The sequence below is a fragment of the Lagenorhynchus albirostris genome, chromosome 15 (genome assembly GCF_949774975.1).
Source record: "Lagenorhynchus albirostris chromosome 15, mLagAlb1.1, whole genome shotgun sequence".
Classification (NCBI taxonomy): domain Eukaryota; kingdom Metazoa; phylum Chordata; class Mammalia; order Artiodactyla; family Delphinidae; genus Lagenorhynchus; species Lagenorhynchus albirostris.
In genome coordinates this window covers 84,982,712-85,004,572 of record NC_083109.1, presented here as the reverse complement: position 1 = coordinate 85,004,572, position 21,861 = coordinate 84,982,712, and the positions used below count along the sequence as shown (strand labels likewise).

The 21,861-nt window shown below is 49.3% G+C and overlaps 1 protein-coding gene across 1 annotated transcript in view; it reads left to right on the top strand.

The window, feature by feature from the left end:
- Positions 1-21,861, top strand: part of SDK1 (sidekick cell adhesion molecule 1) — an 817,812-nt gene that overhangs the window by 611,016 nt on the left and 184,935 nt on the right. The window contains exon 13 of the mRNA XM_060123048.1: positions 10,866-11,002. Within this exon, the coding sequence (XP_059979031.1) occupies positions 10,866-11,002 (137 nt within the window). The remainder of the gene's footprint in view (positions 1-10,865; positions 11,003-21,861) is intronic.

Sequence of the window (21,861 nt, the reverse complement as noted above, 5' to 3'; positions counted from 1 at the left end):
GTGTTTGGCATACCGGAGGCGCTCAATAAGTACACGTTGGTTGGTTGAATGAATGTGTGTTTGTTGCAGGCCCCCGGCGATCCTCCCGGATCACCTTCCCTTAGATGCTCATGTGCCCTGGGCTCCCCCCACCGTCGAGAGCTGGACGGCCAACCCTTGCTCAGCTCTGATCGGCAGGCTTTCCTCCTCCATCCATAGCTCACGTGGGGATCTTTTTAAAAATTGTTGATGACGTTGGCATCCATGACCAGTGAATTCACATAATGCGCTGTGCTATTCCCAATTTTTAAACTACCTTTGAGAACTCTCAGATCATCCATCATTGGTACCACATAAATAAGTGTTAGCATTTCATAAAGACTCTGTCAGCAGAAGCCAAATTGTGTGCTTCCAATATAGTGAACTCTTCCTATTCTGCACAACGTTTATGTTCTGCTGATTTGCACATCTCCCCTAGTATTTGCTTATTTGATTTCCTCTAAGTAAAATACATTTTTCAGCAAGCGTTGCTGTATCTATAAAATAATAGGCTTTGTGTGATGGTAAAACACCTCATCTCTAAATATAGAAATACTTGCAGATTCGTGATTCAAACCAATTTAGGTACAACTGGTTACAGAGCTGATTTGGAAGACGGTGGTTCCTTGTGAATTGTTGGTGTAATAAGCGCTCCACTCTTCCAAATCAGAATGAATGGGGAAGGTTGTAGGCAAGAGCGTGGTGTATCTTTACATCCAATAAGGTCTTAACTCTGAGACATCAGTGATGACGAGAGCAATAATGACAAGCACAGCTCGGGGTTGTAGGGTCTTCTGCGCTTCTCGGAGAACTTACAAACCCAGCCCAGTAACATTTTCCTGACTCACTCAGATGACAACAGAATCTCCCGTTGCAGGAGTGACTGAGAGGTACTTGTGGCTAAATAGTGTCCTTCCGAAGGGCCTGAAAGCCTGCTTCCCAGCCTCCCCACTTGAGTTAAAAGCTACTTTGTTAAATGGAGAAATTAGGAGCGTCACAAGTGGGCTTTTCAGAAGCAGGCCGCCTGCTGGCAGCTCTCCTGTTGGTTTGCTCGGTAGCTGGTGCCGTGCCAGGCGGGGGCGGGGCGGGGGAGGGCACCGTGCGGGCAGAAGCCACAGTCCCCGCAGGGTCACCGGCTCTCTGGAGCGAGGCTGGCCTGGAGACCCCTCCCCAGTTCTCCCTGACTGTGTGACTTCGGGCAGGTCATCTCGCACCTCAGTCTCAGTTTTCTCACCTGTAAACTGGGCACGTTGCCATTGACCTTAAAGGGTGGCCGTGAGGTTTGAGTGGACCGCTGTTTGTAAATCCTGGCCGGGAGCCTAGCTTAGGGCAGACAGTCAGTCACAGCTCTTACCGTTCCTCGCCATCTTATAAAAAGTGTTCCTCCTTTCATCCGCGGCACCCTCCCCGTCACCCAGGGCCAGGAAGTTTCTCTCTTTTATCCTCTGACACACTAGGTGTGTCTGTCTGCTGCGGAGCCAGCCCACCGTGCATGGAACGGCGCCAGGGGCATAGCAGGTGCCCCATCAGCGTCTGAGGAAGCCCTGCTCCACTTACCAGGTTGAAACGGGTTTGGGATTTGGTACCGCCAAGGAGGTACTAATTTCTGAGGCGTCTGCCTCATCCTCTCCCCGAGAGGAGAGGCGTCTGCAATCCCAGAGGGTCTCCTTATGCGTCTGGTAAATTAACAACACAAGGTCATCATCAATGCCAGTCACCAGTTGTGTTAGCTGTGTCTCTCCTGCTAGTTTGCTAGGGCCTTACAGGAAGGAACTGGTTCTGGGGTGACTCCGGACCCCCAAAGCTTCTTGCTGTGAGGGACCAGGCACGAAGGCTTTTTGGATTGATTGTTAATCATTTAAAGACCCAATTAGCATTGCATCATTCCTTCTGAGATCAGAGACTAATTCTTCTGAGCCCGGAGTACAGAGAAAAACCTGACTTACAGAGCGACTGGAAGACTCGGGCCCCGAGGCAGTGGGAGAGGTTTCTTCCAATAAAACCACTTCCGACAAAGCCATAATAAGGAGCGAACGATTTAATACCATCTCTCGAGAGTTATCAGGCCCCCATCGCCTTCATCCTCAGAGTGAAGCCAGAGGAGATGGGTTTGACCAAGGTGTCATTTGTGCGTTAGAGGGACAGCGCTTTTGTGTAGGAAATGCTTACCCAGTCCTCTCCCACGAGAGCAGCTCCCCATGGCCACCACTGTCCCAACCGCCTTCTCTCGAGCCTCTCCCCAAGCCGTTCCTCTCAAACACACCTCGCTCATCGCTGTCCCCTGCGGCCCAGGCTTTGTTGTTAATTTCTGATGTTATGGCGGCGTCATCTTCCTGATGATGATTTCTCTCTAACTCACTTAAGTGACAGCACTGGCCTCGTCCCCGTTGTCCCTGTTGTTCCCAGAGCCTTTCAGCTGCCGCCCTGTCTGCAAATCACTGTCTGTGAGTCACGGCTGATCATTTCTCTCCTTTCAGACTTGGCGGAGAAGGTGCCAGGACACAGTCTCCCGCTATTAGATGAGCTTCTCTGAGATGGATTCAGAATATATTAAAGCCTCATTTATCGGCTATTGATGGGTTAGTCAAGTATCTCGCAAAGCTTGATTTTCCAGATAACCGAAACATCATTTAAAGAAATAGTGTACGTTTCCAATGCGTATTAAAAAGTTCTTTGCATTAGGAAACAGGTAATATTGGACACGAGGTACGCTAGAGGGAGTTTCCATGGAGGGGAGAGGCTGGAACTAGGGGGGAAAAAAATCTAAATTTCCTTCCAACTCTGAGTCCTGTGATGTCTGTAAAGAAGACACTTTGCGTGGGCCACCCTCCAGGGGCGACCGTGGACTCTTTTGGGGCAGCAGTGGACGAGGGCTCGTTATTTCTAGCTGCATCACGGACAGTGATGTCCTTGGGCACCACAGGGCTTTAGATCTCGGTTCCTGTTCTAAATGCCTCAAGGCCACCTTGCCTTTTAAGTTCCGAAGTCTCGTCACTCTTTTTAAGTCTTTCTCACCCCTCCACACCAAGCTCAGGGCTGCCGTTGTTGCTGTTCGGGTGCGTACTTCTGGACGCCCTGTGGCATTCTCCTGGGAGGCTTTTCAGCGCTAGGAGGGGGGACATCGGAAGCCACTCTTCCCAGACTCACACTTGGGTGAGCATCCAGCTCTGGGGCTGGACGGAGGGACTTGCCTGAGCTGCTCCAAGGGCTTCCTCAGCTGAAAGAGCTACGAACCGCAGAGGGCGTCGAGGGGTAGACGTGATCAGTTCTGCTCCAAAGTGCGTCGAGGGCAAGAGGGAGGCCCAGGAAGTCTTCACAGAGGAGAGACTGAGCTCCGGAGCTTTGGAGGCTGAGCTGGATTCTCCGGCACAGGTGGGAACGGCCTGGCTCAGGGAGCTGCGAGTCATTGGTGATGGCCTTGGTCACGGCCGGGCGGTTCCACGCACCCAGTGTGGGAACGGAGCTCCTGAGCAGGGAGGGGGAGCTGCAGAGGGTGCAGGGGTGTGGCGTGACCCCGACGGTGCAGAAGGTTCCATGCGGCCTGAGGCGACAGCTCTAGGAGGGCTGGTGGGTGGGCGGAGCAGGGGGTGGGCCTTTCTAGGGTCCAGCAGGTAGGACCCGGCGACTCACGAGATGCCCGTGTGCAGGGTGGACAGTGGATGGAGTGGAGATCCTGGAGCGTCACCGCGGGCGGGAAGGGGGGACGGGCAGAGAAGATCACTAGTTCTGGCGGGAGGAAAGGCTCGTGACTCGCTGTCAACCCGGAGGCGAAACGCCCTGGAGTGTTTTAATGGAGCCTCTGCCTGTACCTGCTGTAAGGCGCCACTCAGGACCCCCGCAGCGCTCCGCCCACGTCACGGAGGCCTGTTCAGCCTCGTGCGTTCCGCATCTGCTCCCAAGGCCTCCGGTCGCCTGCACGGCCAGTGTCTGCATGTAGAAAATGGCCCGGCCCCCAACCACCCTTGCCAGCCTGCTAAGTTAACCCTCCTCATGTCAGAAAATCTTCCATTTCAGGGCAAGTCCTTACAGCGCAGTTCTGACACTGAGTGCCTGGAGTTAGCAGAGACCCCACAGGTGAAGGGCACTGTCCCCAACAAGACTGTCCTCGCTCCAGCGCTCACAGGCCCCCGTGCTCCTGACAGACTCACTCCCCTGTCAGCTCAGTAGCTCCCTAGAGAGACCCCCAGAGCTCAGCTAAATGCTTATTTACTATCTCAGTTTTATCATAAAAAGTCAGGACCAGACAAATGAGGAGATGCACAGGGCATGGAATGGGAGGGTCCCAAGCACAAAACTCGTATCCTCAGGACACGCCACCCTCCCGGCACATACATGTCTGATCACCGACCAGGACACTCATCTGAGCTTGGTGTCCAGTTCTTATGGGGTTTTATTACGTGGTCATGACTGAATCCTTGGCCACGTGATTGAACTCCGTCTCCAGCGCCCACCCTCCACTTCCCTGGGGATCAGAAGGTCAGGCTGATGTCACTGTCTCAGAGCCCCAGCCCTCTGATACATGGTTGGTCTCTCCAGCGTGTATACCCCCCTCCTGGAACTATGCAGGGGCCCCCCAACGAGCGACCTTTAGCACAAACTCAGGTGTGGCCTGAGGGGCCCACCATGAATAGCAAAGACACCCCTGTCACTCAGGAAATTCCAAGGGTTTACTTCCATCCCGGGACAAAGAAGAAACTTGTCTTATTTGGAAAATTTATCCACGTTTATTCTTAGTTTGTCTTCAGGTGGGACTGTTTCAACTACTTCGGTTTGGTTTGGTTTCAGAACAAACCAATTCCAGCAGGAAATGGGGAGAAGCAGAAAAGATGTTTTCATCCTGGCATTTTCTTCATCTTGGCCTTCGTTGGAAATCCAAGGGAGGTTCCATTATTGGAGAAGTCAGATAGAAATAACAGCTCAGGACTTCCCTGGTGGCGCAGTGGTTAAGAATCCACCTGCCAATGCAAGGGTCACGGGTTCGAGCCCTGGTCCGGGATGATCCCACATGCTACAGAGCAGCTAAGCCCATGTGCCACAACTACTGAGCCTGCATGCTACAGCTACTGAAGCCTGTGCCTAGAAGCCCGTGCTCCGCAACAAGAGAAGCCACCGCAATGAGAAGCCGGCACACACAACGAAGAGTAGCCCCCGCTCGCCGCAACTAGAGGAAGGCTGCACACAGCAACGAAGACCCAACACAGCCAATAAATAAATAAATAATAAATAAATAAATATTAAAAAAAATACATACAGTAAACTGATTTTTTTTAAAGCCACTAAAAAAAAAGAAAGAAAGAAAAGTTCCTTTTCTGATTTAAAGCTTAGTTCACAAAGAGAAAACAAGACAACATTTCAAGCTCAAGTTTAATCTTCATTGTACTGATTTATGATTTAAAGTTGCAGTCTGGCTGAATGGATACAAACACAAGACCCACATATACGCTGTGTACAAGAGACCCACTTCAGACGTAGGGACACATACAGACTGAAAGTGAGGGGATGGAAAAAGATATTCCATGCAAATGGAAATCAAAAGAAAGCTGGAGTAGCAATTCTCATATCAGTGCAAAATAGACTTTAAAATAAAGACTATTACAGGAGACAAAGAAGGACACTGCATAATGATCAAGCGATCAAGAAGAAGATACAACAACTGTAAATATTTATGTACCGGGCTTCCTGCTGGCGCAGAGGTGGAGAGCCCGCCTGCCGATGCAGGGGACACGGGTTCGTGCCCCGGTCCGGGAAGATCCCACATGCCGCGGAGCGGCTGGGCCCGTGAGCCATGGCCGCTGAGCCTGCGCGTCCGGAGCCTGTGCTCCGCAACGGGAGAGGCCACAGCAGTGAGAGGCCCGCGTACCCCGAAAAAATAAAAAATAAAAAAAATTTTTGTGTACCAACATAGGAGCACCTCAATATATAAGGCAAATGCTAACAGCCATAGAAGGGGAAATCGACAGTAACACAATCATAGTAGGGGACTTTAACACCCTACTTTCACCAATGGGCAGATCAACCAAAATGAAAATAAATAAGGAAATACAAGCTTTAAATGATACATTAAACAAGATGGACTTAATTGATATTTATAGGACATTCCATCCAAAAACAACAGAATACACTTTCTTCTCAAGAGCTCATGGAACATTCTCCAGGATACTTCGTATCTTGGGTCACAAATCAAGCCTTGGTAAATTTAAGAAAATTGAAATTGTATCAAGTATCTTTTCCAACCACAACGCTATGAGACTAGGTATCAATTACAGGAAAAAAACTGTAAAAAATACAAACGCATGGAGGCTAAACAGTATGCTACTAAATAACCAAGAGATCACTGAAGAAATCAAAGAGGAAATCAAAAAATACCTAGAAACAAATGACAATGAAAACACGATGGCCCAAAACCTATGGGATGCAGCAAAAGCAATTCCAAGAGGGAAGTTTATAGCAATACAATCCTACCTCAAGAAACAAGAAAAATCTCAAACAACCTAACCTTACACCTAAAGCCATTAGAGAAAGAACAACCCAAGAAAAAACAAAACCCAAAGTTAGCAGAAGGAAAGAAATCATAAAGATCAGATCAGAAATAAATGAAAAAGAAATGAAGGAAACGATAGCAAAGATCAATAAAACTAAAAGCTGGTTCTTTGAGAAGGTAAACAAAATTGATAAACCTTTAGCCAGTTCATCAAGAAAAACAGGGAGAAGACTCAAATCAACAGAATTAGAAATGAAAAAGGAGAAGTAACAACTGACACTGAAGAAATACAAAGGAGAGATTACTACAAGCAACTCTATCCCAATAAAATGGACAACCTGAAAAAAATGGACAAATTCTTAGAAAAGCACAACCTTCCGAGACTGAACCAGGAAGAAATAGAAAATATAAACAGACCAATCACAAGCGCTGAAATTGAAACTGTGATTAAAAATCTTCCAACAAACAAAAGCCCAGGACCAGATGGATTCACAGGCAAATTCTATCAAACATTTAGAGGAGAGCTAACACCTATCCTTCTCAAACTCTTCCAAAATATAGCAGAGGGAGGAACCCTCCCAAACTCTTCTACGAGGCCACCATCACCCTGATACCAAAACCAGACAAAGAGTCACAAAGAAGGAAAACTGCAGGCCAATATCACTGCTGAACATAGATGCAAAAATCCTCAACAAAATACTAGCAAATAATCCAACAGCACATTAAAAGGATCATACACCACGATCAAGGGGGGTTTATCCCAGGAATGCAAGGATTCTTCAATATATGCAAATCAATCAATGTGATAAACCATATTAACAAACTGAAGGATAAAAACCATGTGATCATCTCAATAGATGCAGAAAAAGCTTTCGACAAAATTCAACACCCTTTTACGATAAAAACCCTGCGGAAAGTAGGCATAGAGGGAACTTACTTCAACATAATAAAGGCCATATATGACAAACCCACAGCCAACATCGTTCTCAATTGTGAAAAACTGAAACCATTTCCACTAAGATCAGGAACAAGACAAGGTTGCCCACTCTCACCACTATCATTCAACATAGTTTTGAAAGTTTTAGCCACAGCAATCAGAGAAGAAAAACAAATAAAAGGAATACAAATCGGAAAAGAAGAGGTAAAACTGTCACTGTCTGCAGTTGACACGATACTATACACAGAGAATCCTAAAGATGCCACCAGAAAACTACTAGGTCTAATCAATGAATTTGGTAAAGTAGCAGGATACAAAATTAATGCACAGAAATCTCTTGCATTCCTACGCACTAATGATGAAAAATCTGAAAGAGGAATTAAGGAAACACTCCCATTTACCATTGCAACTAAAAGAATAAAATACCTAGCAATAAACCTACCTAAGGAGACAAAAGACCTGTATGCAGAAAACTTTATGACACTGATGAAAGAAATTAAAGATGATACAAACAGGTGGAGAGATATATCAGTGTCTTGGATTGAAAGAATCAACACTGTGAAAATAAGTATACTACCCAAAGCAATCTACAGATTCAATGCAATTCCTATCAAACTACCAATGGCATTTTACACAGAACTAGAACAAACAATTTCACAATTTGTGTGGAAACACAAAAGACCCCGAATAGCCAAAGCAATCTTGAGAACGAAAAATGGAGCTGGAGGAATCAGGCTCCCTGACTTCAGACTATACTACAAAGCTACAGTAACCAAGGCAGTATGGTACTGGCACAAAAACAGAAAGATAGATCAATGGAACAGGATGGAAAGCCCAGAGATAAACCCACGCACATATGGTCACCTTATCTTTGATGAAGGAGGCAGGAATATACAATTGGGAAAAGACACCCTCTTCAATAAGTGGTGCTGGGAAAACTGGACAGCTACATGTAAAAGAATGAAATTAGAACACTCCTTAACACCATACACAAAAGTAAATTCAAAATGGATTAAAGACCTAAATGTAAGGCCAGACACTATAAAACTCTTAGAGGAAAACATAGGCAGAAGACTCTGTGACATAAATCACAGCAAGATCCTTTTTGACCCACCTCCTAGAGAAATGGAAATAAAAACAAAAATAAACAAATGGGACCTAATGAAAGTTAAAATCTTTCGCACAGCAAAGGAAACCATAAACAAGACGAAAGGACAACCCTCTGAATGGGAGAAAATATTTGCAAACGAAGCAAGTGACAAAGGATTAATCTCCAAAATATACAAGCAGCTCATGCAGCTCAATATCGAAAAAACAAACAACCCAATCCAAAAATGGGCAGAAGCCCTAAATTGACCTTTCTCCAAAGAAGATATACAGATTGTCAACAAACACATGAAAGGATGCTCAACATCACTAATCATTAGAGAAATGCAAATCAAACCTACAGCAAGGTATCACCACACACCAGTCAGAATGGCCATCATCAAAAAATCTACAGACGATAAATGCTGGAGAGAGTGTGGAGAAAAGGGAACCCTCTTGCCCTGTTGGTGGGAATGTAAATTGATACAGCCACTATGGAGGACAGTATGGAGGTTCCTTAAAACACTAAAAATAGAACTACCATATGACCCAGGAATCCCACTACTGGGCATATACCCAGAGAAAACCATAATTCAAAAAGAGTCATGTACCACAGTGTTCATTGCAACATTATTTACAGTAGCCAGGACATGGAAGCAACCTAAGTGTCCATCGACAGATGAATGGATAAAGAAGATGTGGCACATATATACAATGGAATATTACTCAGCCATAAAAAGAAACGAAATTGAGTTGTTTGTAGTGAGGTGGATGGACCTAGAGTCTGTCATACAGGGTGAAGTAAGTCAGAAAGAGAGAAACAAATACCGTATGCTAACACATATATATGGAATCTAAAAAAAGAAAAATGGTTCTGAAGAACCTAGGGGCAGGACAGGAATAAAGATGCAGACGTAGAGAATGGACTTGAGGACACGGGGAGGGGGAAGGGTAAGCTGGGACGAAGCCAGAGAGTGGCATGGACGTATACACACTACCAAATGTAAAACAGATAGCTAGTGGGAAGCAGCCGCATAGCACAGGGAGATCAGCTCGGTGCTTTGTGACCACCTAGAGGGGTGGGATAGGGAGGGTGGGAGGGAGACGCAAGAGGGAGGGGATATGGGTATATATGTATACATATAGCTGATTCACTGTTATACAGCAGCAACTAACACAACACTGCAAACCAATTATACTCCAATAAAGATGTTAAATAAATAAAGTCACAGTCTATGTTAGAAATATTGGTTTGTTTATAAATGGTGTGGTGGGTTAGAGAGAGCTGTGTTTCTTAGGTAGCTGCAAGCACATAACAGCTTAATAAATTTCAAAGTGAAATGAGTACATTTTTTAAATTAAAAATATCAAGGATAATTATGGCTTTTTGTGCTGACCTATGTGGGTTAGCAATAATTGATGTCTAAGAGAGACCAGAAGCTGTTAGTGGGTGAAGTGGGTGATACCCGGCCTCCCCTTTCCCAGCACTCCTTGTAGGAGAAGAAGCCATTCTCAATGGCCACAGAACAGGGTCCTGCTCCCGGAGCGTGAGATGTAAAGGTTAAATATGGGCTGGGCAGCTCACGACTGCAAGGTTGCTGACCCGTCGGTGGTAGAAACCACGCAGTTGGATTTTGACGCTTCGTCACCAGTAAATCCCAGTGAAGACCCTTTGTGTTAGTAACTTCTTTCCAGAATTTATTTGCTTTGTGTTTCCATTTTATAGCCTTGCTGATGCATTGTTTTCTATTTCCATGGGGTTCCAGTTAGTGTTTTTACCACATTTCCCTTCCAGTGCTTTCCCCAAATCTCCATTATCCAACAGAAGACAGAACAACAATATAACCTCGCAAGCTCAGTAATGAGGCTGCTCCGTTGTCCAAGAATACATATGGGCATTTTGGCTGGTAACTCCAGATGGCTGGTGTCGGAAACTTCCACAGTAAATTATATTTCCCAGGCCTTTTCCTATTCTATGGTTTGCTGCCTTCCCACCAACAGCCTCTAGCTGTAAAAACAAACTGTTGACCAAGTTTTCTCGATTAAATAGTCTACTGTATAAAATTGGCGCTTCCCACTCGATTTAAGTGAGAGTCATTAGTTGTTTAATCCCTACCAGAGGGATTAAATCAAATTACGTTTGGAAAATAAAACACATTGTGAATGCTGAAGGGTTTTCTGGGGGCAGGGAGTAGTTAGTATTTGTGTTCGGGGCGTGTTTGATGTGCTCCATTTTCAAAACATTGCACACAAGGACCAGGCAACATAAGAACGAGGAGGCTGACCTGCAATTCTGACTTGCGTTTTCTTTTCTTTTCTGTTTTTTGTTCTTTTGTATCCAAGTGAACTGCCTCATTCACCCCAGAACCTCCTGGCCAGCCTGAATTCTTCCCACAGCCATACCGTGATGCTCTCCTGGGTCCGACCCTTTGATGGAAACAGCCCTGTTCTCTACTACGTTGTGGAGCTGTCTGAAAACAGTAAGTAACGAAGCAACACTGTCGCCATGGACAATAATCAGATTTCTGCCTGTGCTCTTAACGTCCTTAACCTTTACTTCTGGCCCAGTCCCAGAACAGCTAGTGAAACGTTACGATGCTTTACGGAGTTTCCAATGAAAACCACAGCTCGGGCTTCAGGAAAATTAAAGGGCGGCGTGGGAGCCTAGGCGGGCAGCGGGCGGAGTGGCTGGAGGGCCTCCAGGGGGAGCCTGGGTTTGGGCCGAGGCCCCAGATGCCTGTGCCCGTGGGGCCGCCCTGAGCAAGGCTACCCAGTTCAGCATGGGACGAACTTGGAAACGCATGAACAGTGCCTCCACCTGGGGCTGGTCTGAGGGTCAGCAACAACGAGAGTTAACCTGTGTTGGTGGTTTGGGCGCAGACGTCATGCTAAGGGCTCAGTGGGCCGTCTCCTTCCTCACCTTCCTCGGCCTCTCAGCAGCGGTCACCACCATCCTTCACCAGACAGTCTCCTCCTTCATTGGACTCCCCTCCAGCCCCACTGGCCACCTCCCCTCCTCTCTTCTGCTGGCCTCTCCTCTCCGCTCTCCCAGAACCTCTTCCTAGGACATCTCGTGCATCCCTGTGATTTCCAGTGGCGTCTTTTCCTCATCTTTGGCCTCCGGGACCACAGATGGAACCCACATAAGCAGTTGGCATCTCTAATCTGGTGTCTCACAGATGCCTCCAACTGAGGTTCTTCAAACTCTGTCTTTGGACATTTTAACCCTAGCTGTTCCCGCCGCATCACTGCAGCCATTCTAATCTCAGTGTGTGCCCCCTTGGTGACTCCTGTATCACTCAAGCCAGAAGCCCAGGAATAGTCCTGGGTTTCTTTTTCCCTCTCCCGACCCCACTCCCACCCCAATGCATCAGCAGCCCTGCCCGTCTGTGTTCTAGGACGTAGCAGGAACCTGCTCTCCTCTCTCTGTCTCTCCAGGGCACGGTTCCCTCTCACCAGGACAAGTGCCACAGCCTCTTCCAAACCGTTCTCACACAGGCCGAAACATTGACCTTCCTAAAATATAACTGGACTATATCCTCCCTCCCCCGTACGAATTCAGCAGGGCCTGGAGCAGAACCCACCCCGCCTCAGCCCCCGGGCAGCCTCCCAGGCCACTGCTTTTTGCTCTGTGCCACCCACCGTGTTTCACGATGTCTCCCTAAGGGCCAGGCTCCCCCTGTCCCGGCCCCTTGCCTGGAGACTCCACACACGAGCTCCGTTGAACCGCTTCCTGCCGAAGCTGGCTTCCTGCCTTTGTCATCCCACTGTTACTCCAGGCTCCTTCCTGGGGCCTCCCCCAGGGAGGAGCTGGCCAGACCATAGGTCACTGGGCTCTTGTGATGGTCAGCTTCCCTGGGCTGGCAGCCGGTCTCATCGTGACGTTATTATAAGTGGGTCTCTGTTTCAGGACAGCTGGGAGCGGTGGTGTCCCCCCAGCCAAAGCGGGCTGTCCTGCTGAGACCCCACAGGCACTGGGCACCACCCACTCCCTCAGGCAGGACAGCCTACGGTTCTGCCACAGCTCTTCCCAAGCTCGCTCGCCCTGTACACTCTCCCACTGGCTGTTGACCGAACTCACGGGTTTCCCCTAATTACCTTTGGTTCTTCCACCTCCTCTCACACGATGGATCCCCTTCTGATCATTGCATGCTAGACCACAGCAGGCCCTGTCACTCGGTGACGTGCGAGTGTAAAGCCCTGGCCCGAGGTCGCAGGTGGTAATAGGCGAGGAGGGGGCTCCGCCCAGCCGTCAGCCTCTGGAGCCTGTGCTCTTCCTGGTGGCCAGGCCACTGCAGAGAAGCCTTAGGGGGCAGACCCCTCCCTCTCGTGCTTTAGCGGCGACTGTGGTGAAAGTGGACCCAGGATAGCACTTGGGTGTCAGTCTCTGCGGGGGTTAAGGGAAGCCGCTCTGTGGACCTGCCTTTATTTGAATTGGGCTCCCCCAACCCCTTCAGTATGCTGCTTCCATGTCCTGCCTTTCTAAATGTTCACCCTTGACTACAATGGCTCCGGTTCCAAGCACATCCTAGACTGAGGTGCCGGGGCCCAGGCCCTCGCTCCCTCTCCGCGGTCCTTTGCGTTGCCTGATCTGGTCTCTTTCCTCAAGGAGAGGGTAGGGTGTGAATGGAAATCAGCCAACACCCATCTTAGTTTTAGTTCAACAGCTCTGATCAAAGAGGGGAGGGATTGGCAGTATTTATTGACGTAACTTTTCTGGGCGGTTAAGGTTTTCCCGAGGATGTCTGGGCCGCGTGGCCTGTAAGCAAAACGGGACCCGACAGGGATCTGCACGGAGAGAAGTGTCAGAAGCAGGCTCCCCATCAGGGCCCTGGCAGAGGCGACCCCCGCTGGGTGTCACCTCCTTGAGATCAGGACTGTGTTTTACTCGTCTGTCTTTGTGCCCTTCAGAGGCGCTCACCAGATGAACTGGGTTCGTCCCTGGCAGAGTCCCCAGTGGTGGACTCAAGTTATAGTCGCAGACCGTCTGCCAAAAGGGGAGTGCTCCATGGCAGCCCGGTTATGTAAAATAAGGCATTGTTTCAAAACGCCACACCAACTATTTTCTTAACAACTTGCATGATCGGCTGGTTCTCTGTCAGACATCCTGCCTAAATAAGAAGCAGGTCTTACGTGCAGTCATTTATTCCATCCATCCATCCATCCGTCCGTCCATTCAGCACCAAGTCCTGATTGGGTATCTGCTCGGCACCAGGCACTCTGCTGGGTGCTGGGCCGCAGAGCTGAAATGGTCAGTCTCAACCCACCAACAGCAGAGACCTGGTCAGACACGTCAACACATCCTGCCCCGTACGGCGCTCCCGCTGAGGTACGTCCCGAGTTCAGTAGGGGGACGGCGTGTGGAGGCCCCAGCTGGGAGGGGACAGCGCCCTCAGAGGGGCAGGCATGCAGGAGACCGGGGCCAGCAGACGACAAGGGGCAGCGTCAGCAAAGGCCCCAGAGCATGTCTCGAGGCGTTTAGAACCAGCCGGCTTTCAAGGTGACGCCAATGTGGGGAACCAGGCCAGGATGCTGAGAAGGTGACCGAGGGCGTCGTGAGTCCCTCATCAGCCTCTGGCTGTCCTACTGGACCCCCCTGGGGCTGGCTGATACCCAGATGCTTTTGCTTCAGAGGAAGAGTAGTGTAGAAGGATCCGGAATACTCTCCACTATTGTTATGATCGCACCCAGTGTGATTATTACACAAAGAATCTAAAGTGGGTAGCATGGGTGTCTCCGGGCCGATACTGATTTCAATTGTATAAAACACGTCTGCGGCCTTGGGTGAATCACTTTGCGCTGCTATCAGTGGATTAGCCGCACTGATGAAGCAGCTGAACATGCTGGCTGATTATGGTCAGAAAAAAACAGCTTCGCTGCAAGGACACTAAAACGGAGATATTTGGCCTGCACTCAGTGGTGTGCAAGTGGACAGTTCTAAACACTCAGTGGTGTGCAAGTGGACAGTTGTAAACAGCTCCGCCCAACAGCCCACTCGTCCAGCGGCTCAGGGTACCCGCTGCCGCCAGCGCCTCCTGGCAGGCTGAGTAGGACGCCGTTCTCCTGGAGACCGTGGGTCCTGCAGGGACCAAGCTGGAGGGCTTTAGTGGCGGAGGCAGGCGCTTTGTAACACCTGCCCCACAACACGCCAGCCGTTAAGAAAGGGCTTCTTTAGAGCTTTTATGGAGCAGAACTCCGGAGCTGTGCCGAGTGTCTGCACTGGACTGCAGCTGAAGCCCTTTATGGACAGTACGGGCCCCTGCAGGCGTCCTGCAGTTCCTGTCTGTGGAGCCGGTAGTTCTCTGGGCCCAGGCGTCTCTGTGGGAGGCCAGGGGCTGGAGAGCGCAGCACTGTCCCAAGGCCTGGCCTGAGGTACAAGCCTGCTGGGCTGAGAGCAGGGGTCAGTGCCCCAAGGGACTGCCTTGGGGCACCCCTGTGTTAAGAGAGAGCAGGGATTCTTGATGTCTCCATAGCAGGGACCCTGTAAACAGGCTGAAAACGCTGTTGCATAGCAAAAGGATTTGGCCCATTCTCTAAAATATTTGTTGAGTTTAATTAAGAATAATCTTTCTTTAAGATTATTACGATCACAAGGGGGAGATTGCCAGAAAAAACTTGTGATGGACTCTGAAGTGGACCCAAAAGCAGGTCACTGGGTGTCTCATCGAGCAGCCTTCAGGGTTCCCTGATGCTTTGGGGGCCTGCACTTTTCACCGTTTTTGAGCTGTTTTTACAACTCTAGATGATAGAAAACTTGCAGTGCTGCAAATCATTCTTGTCCATAGAAATGCAAATGAATCGTGTCCTGGTTATAAGCGGTTACTGCAGTACTTAGTTACTGCTCTGTAGCTATTGGTCAGTTTTGCATCTATTTGTAAATTCATTTTAGCATTCCTCACTGTCGGTATGTGTGTGGGGGGGGTTCAGATTCTCTTTTGATACGTTGTAACATCTTACTGGTTCCCTCATTAATTAATGACAACTAAAATCTTTGACACATGCTCATTTTATATTTGGATGAGAACCGTGATTTTCCCTTTTTAAAAATGTATCCTTTAACACGAGTGCATTGGCATCCTCTAGTGTTAGGAACGCACAGACTCATCTAAGGCAGCACATGCCACAAGCTTCCGGGATACCTGACGTTCGGGGAAGGCCATCGCTGTATCTCAGACTAATTCCCAAACCGAGCCCTTCCCTGTTTTCATGAGTTTAACTGAGGCATTTTGCTGCTAAAATAGAATAAGCTTGGTCTTTGACCACTTAGAAAAAGTAAGTCTTTTCCGCATTAATTTATTTAAATCTTAGCACGTGACTCCTGTTAAGTCATTGCAGGTAACAAGCATACTTACATGAAAATTTCAGAATATTTCGTCCTGTTTAGCTCTCCTGTTAGTTTTTAACAGATATGAGTGTTCATAGCTTTATACCTTATGATATTTAAATTTGATTAAAATATTAAAAATACCTTTGTAATTTGTTATTAAAGTTACATATGCTCATTAATAAAAAATTTAGAAATTACTTACAGCACAAAGAACACAAATAATCCCTACGATCCCACATGTGTGGAGAGCAACCCGCCCGCCGTGTGCTCGGTCCCTCTGCGGCCGCGTCCTCCAGGACTCGGCTCCATCACTGAATCCCTCGGCCCTCCATCTTCAAGCTCCCCCTGTCTCCTGGCTCCTTCTGCCTCAGAGGAGAATCATCTCCACCCCCTCATGCCATCTGCTCCCCTCTGCCCAAGCCGTGGCATCATTTCCACAGCACAGACCCAGCGAGCACTTTTCGGTCCCCTCCTCCCCGACGTCTCTGCATCCCATGCTCTCTTCACCCCTCCACTTACAACTCTGCTCCCTGGGCTTGACTTCCATCTCCCTCCTCATTCTCACGTCTCAGTCTTTTGTCTCTTGGACCATTTTCTCTGACTCATCTGACTTCATTTCCAGTCCTGCCCTTACAGTGTTGGTGTCCCTTGGTTTTCCTTGCTCGGGACACTGGTCTTCTCTCCCCACGTTTCCCCCAGTGATCCCTTCCCCGAGGGTCACCTCCCACCACGGGCTGCAGCTCCCCGTCATGTGCTTCCAGCCCAGACCTCAGATTCATGCAGACGTCCCCACCTAGACGTCCCCAGGTTCACCAAACGCAAACTGTCAAAGGAGACCTCATCACCCTCCAGGTTAGAAACAGAGACGTCATTCCTGTCCCCTCAGCACTCCCCGCCCCCCTCAAAGGCATCAGTACGTCCCTTTGGGTTGGTTTTACCTCGTAAGCGTCCTGTCTCATCCGCTGCCCCTCCGCATTTCAGCAGCCCTGTCCCTGACTGGCTCTGGCCCGCCATACAACCCCACCCGTCTGGCCTCCCCTCTCCGCCCAGGAGTCCCCACGTTCTCTGCGTGTCTTGAAGCGCTGCAGAGGCCCCCAGAGCAGGCGTCGCATCCGGGCTGGGCAGGGAGCCTCGGGTTCCCCCAAGTGTGCTTGTGCTTCTAGCAGCCGGAGACTTAGTCCCAGGCCACCTTCTAACCAGATCGCCAGCCCTAATTCCTTCTCGTGTAGAAACCCTTCTTGCTTAGAGAGTAGATTCCAGGCTTATTAGCACACAGATAGCGCCGCTGATCACCTGGCCCCCGCCTGCCGCTCCAGATTTATCTCCAGCCACTCACTGCTGTGCTTTTCAGCTTCAGCGTCAGGGCTCTGCTCGAAGCTCCCTGAGCGCACCCAGCGGCGCCGCTGCGCCTTTGCTCAGCTCCCCAGTCCTGCCCTTCCGTCTTCCGCCGGCTGCTTCGTAGCACCTCCTCTGGGAACTGTCCTCTCCGGGAAGTGCTGTCCCCAGACTCCTGCCCCCACGTGCAGGGCAGGCAAAGTAGGCCCTTAGAGCATCAGCACAGGCAGGATGCCAAAACTAAGCAAAATGTCTGGAAGGAAACTCTTTAATAATTTTTTCCTGCTCCGAGTTTGCGAAGATATTTCCCCGTGTTTTCGCTGAGAAGATCTATGGCTCTGAGCCTTGAGCTCAGGGCTTGTAGTTACTTTACTTTCATTCTTTGATTTCTGGTCGTGCTGAACACATTTTTCCAAGTTGGCTGCTTTTCGTGCTTCCCCTGCTACGATCTGTCAGTTTCCTTTCCCCTATTTTTCTATCAAGGCCTTAGGGTTTTTCCTGTCATTTGTGACAAGAATGTTTTCAGTTTGTTTTTTTACCCTTAATTTTTGTGTCTTACTTTTTGACATACAGAGGGGTTTTTTATGTAGTAAATCTACTGATGTTTTCCTTTATGACTTCTTTCGTCCCTTTTATGTTGGGATATTTCAACACTATCAAGCGTAACATATATATATGTATTTTTTTTATTTTTTTTTTTTTTTTTTTTGCGGTACACGGGCCTCTCACTGTTGTGGCCTCTCCCGTTGCGGAGCACGGGCTCCGGACGTGCAGGCTCAGCGGCCATGGCTCACGGGCCCAGCCGCTCCGCAGCATGTGGGATCTTCCCGGACCGGGGCACGAACCCATGTCCCCTGCATCAGCAGGCGGACTCTCAACCACTGCGCCACCAGGGAAGCCCCACATTGACTTTTTAATCATGTTAAACCTATGATAACTTTTATGAGAACTGACTTCTTGGTGATTCTGTCTTCCCATCCAGAAAAATAATATGCTTCTCCGTTTCTTCAGCTATTTTTTTATATTGCTTAGTGAAGTTTGCAGGTTTATACCCATAGGTTCTATACTTTATTTGTTACAGTTGCCCTAAGATTTTGTCTTATTGCTACTATAAATAGGATTTTCTGTCCATTTCATCTTCTAAAGAGTTATTCATTGTTGAAACAAAGGAAAGCTATTGATGTTTAGGTATTTGTTTATTATTATTATAAATATTTTTCAGTTGATCCTTTTAGTTTTCAAGGTAGACAGTCATATCTTCTCCAAATAGTAAAACTGTTTTGTTTGCTTTTTTTTTAATAATTTATGTTAATCCTCTTATTTATGTACTTTTTTTGGCTGCGTTGGGTCTTCGTTGCTGTGCGTGGGCTTTCTCTAGTTGCAGCAAGCAGGGGCTATTTTTCGTTGCAGTCTGAGGGCTTCTCATTGTGGTGGCTTCTCTTGTTGCGGAGCACGGGCTCTAGCCGCGCGGGCTTCAGTACCTGTGGCACGTGGGCTCAGTAGTTGTGGCTCACGGGCTCTAGAGCACAGGCTTAGTAGTTGTGGCACACAGGCTTTGTTGCTTCACGGCATGTGGGATCTTCCCAGACCAGGGCTCGAACCCGTGTCCCCTACATTGGCAGGCAGATTCTTAACCACTGCCCCACCAGGGAAGCTCTTCTTTTGCTTTTATATCTTACTGGGTCGGTCAGAATAATTTTAAAAAGTAAAGGTGATTGGCATAGTCGTTGTTTATCTGATCTCAGTGGGACGTCTACGAGGATTTTACTGTTGTGTATAACGTTGATATTCTTGTTGTTTATTGAGTTTTGACAAATATATCTACAGCACGTAGCTCATACCTTAAGCAAGATACAACACACTTTCAACATTTCAGAAAGTTCCCTGTGTCCCTTTCCAGTCTTCCTCCTTCAAAGGCAAGCACTCTTCCGACTTCCATCTGAAACTCATATAAATGAACACGACACCGATTTGAAACAGCCGTTTCTCATCCTGTAATACGTTCCACCCATTCCTGGTTCTTAGGGTTTTAAAAATATATGTAGGGATGTTTCTTCTTTCTAAGCAAGTTAGTTTTGTGTTTTTTTTTTAAATTCCATTTAGCAGTACCCTACAATTTATGCAGGAGAATTCACTATATGAATACCCTGTAGGCTCGCAGCTCTGCCGTGAACTCCCAAGGTCCTGCCTCTGGACAGGTTTCCGAGCTGACTCTGAGGAACTTGGTCATCATTATGAGGTTCCCGAGCCTCAGACTTGAAATCAGTGTATTTTTCCTTAACTTGGAAAGAAACACTGTCTTCCGTAAGTTAATACCTTTCTTCGTCTTTTCCAAAGGTGTGCGAGAACTGTCAGGTTGGAAGGACGTTTCTACGTCCCATGCACCTTCGCCACCTCTGACGCGTGGAGAATCCACACGGCAGGCAGCGCTGCTGTCAGGAGGCTGCTGGTTCTCCCGGGCGACGTAGCAGCTTCCTTCTGAAACCCCGCATCCAGAGTGTTGCTTTGTTCCCTTAGTCAACAGGGAACCCAAAGCTAGACCGAGTGCTTAGCTGAGCTCCCTAAGTCGCCCGGGTGTTAGAACATCTCTCTGGCTTCTTCTGCTTAGTGATTTTGGATTTGTTGATCTTTAATTTTCATTTCATCATCCAGTTTCATGCATATTTCACTTTAGCAGGTCTTTAACAGCAGGAGATCTCTCTTTCTGTCTCTCCACACACACACATACACACTCACGCAGGATAGAATGATGCCAGACTGAAGGGCGAGCCGCAGAGGGCCGTGCAGCGCCGCTGAGCAGCACGGCGTGGACGCAGAGCCTGGCAGCTTGCCCCGCGGAGCTGGGCCGGCGGTGCTGTGCGGGCAGCTCTCATCCCGGCGGCAGAGGGCAGGGGCCCAGGGCCCGGCGCGGGAAGGGCCCTTATTCTGAACTGGTGAGTGAATTTCCGGGAAGAGGGGGCCGAGGATGGCCAGGAAGCCGGGAGCGGGCACGGGAAGCGCCCCGCGAGGTCGTGGTCCGGGCGCTTGCTGAGTCTGAGATGGTGTTTGGGGGTTCAGGTAGCGACGGCCCAGGGCAGTTTGTCTTTCCTGGAGCGTGGAACGTTCTGGCGCCGATACCTTTCTCGAGCAGGGCTTCTTGTGTCACCTGCTGGCCCAAGACTGGCTTTTGGAGAAGGTTCTGGGAGGCCCCGACGCCTGCGCCCCTGGGCATCCTCGGCGAGGTGAGGAGACCCCGTGCGGCTCTGCTGGCTCTCCTGCCGCCTGCCCGCCAGCCCCTCCCCGCGAGCATGGGACACCCTCTCCTGCCTCGCTGTTAGCTGCTCCAGAGCTGACGCTGGGCTTTGCGCGGCTTTGCTTGCCGGGGTGGCAAAGAGACTTTGTTCGTTACGCTTCAAATCGTTTTCATCCGTCTGGGACACACGTCTCACACGGGCACTTGCTAAAAGCCTTGGAGTGTGAGGAACTGGTTTCGGCCTTCGCTCACTTTTCTGTGGGTTTTTTCACGTTGAACCTCACGTTAAAAGCACTTGCTCCCATTTTAAAATCCATCCAGGAGGACAGCACGCGTCACAGTCGTTCCCTGTCGCGTTGCTGTGTCGTAGGCCCAGAGAGGGGCTGAGGAGGGGGGGTTGGGGTCCTGTCCCCTTGGCTCCCTGCCCTTGGGCAAGATGAGGAGGTGGGCAGGGCAGCCGAGGGGCCGCACAGCCCCTGCGGGTCCTTGCCTTCCCAAGCCCGGCCCCCAGACGGACGCGGCTTCCCGTGCGGGACACCCGGTGCAGAGCAGAGTGGCCCCTGCCGCGTGTCTTCCCCGAGGCCGGCTCAGCTGCTTCCACCGGGTCGCCGGCCAGCCGAGGTCGGACCTGTCCCCAGCCCACCGTGTGGGGCTCCCTGCGACCAAGACTTGTCTCCTGCCCCAGGCTGAGTTGCCCTCCGCTTCTGCATTTGTCCAGTGCCCATGTCCAACCTCTCTGGCCAGTGTCTCCTCTGATGCAAACGGCTTCTCCAGTTCAGGGACCACACTCTTCCCAGGACTGTGTCGCCCCATGAACCCACGCCTGGGGCACATTTGGTGTCTTACCAGCAGCTCAGGAGGCCCAGTCCCTTAGATGTGAACAGCTGAAGGTCTCAAAGCCTGTTCTTGGCATCGCTCTGGCCATAGTCCTTAGCAGAGAAGTTCATTTAGTTCCTTAAATGCTCAACTCTTTTGTTCTTAACTCTTAAGGCAAAACTTGGTACACTGTAAGTCTAACCCCACAGACTTTTATTGCTCCTCTAAAGACAGATACGGCAGAGAAAGCCTTCCCCAAGTGAAAGATGTGCAACTATTTTAGCCTGTGCTCTTTGGGCTTTTGTCTTAGGCAGAAAGTACCCGTCCACTTCTGCTCTTTCTCCTGGTCCAGTGGCGATGTCTGACTAGTCTGAGTCTCTCACCCCATCCATCCTTAGGGGAGTGGCCCGGCCCTCCTGTGACCTCAGACTTATCCCCCATGGTTCCATGAGTAGCTCTGGGTCACAACATCCTTTGAAAATTGTGCTTCGATTCGCTCGTTTTAGGTACGTTTAATGCCTCGACAGAATCGTGGAAGACCTCATGGCCTTCTCTCAAGATTACGGTCTGTTCTAAAAATGTTATTTCTGCCAGCTCAGGCTTGAAATTCTAAAGTGTCACTACAAATT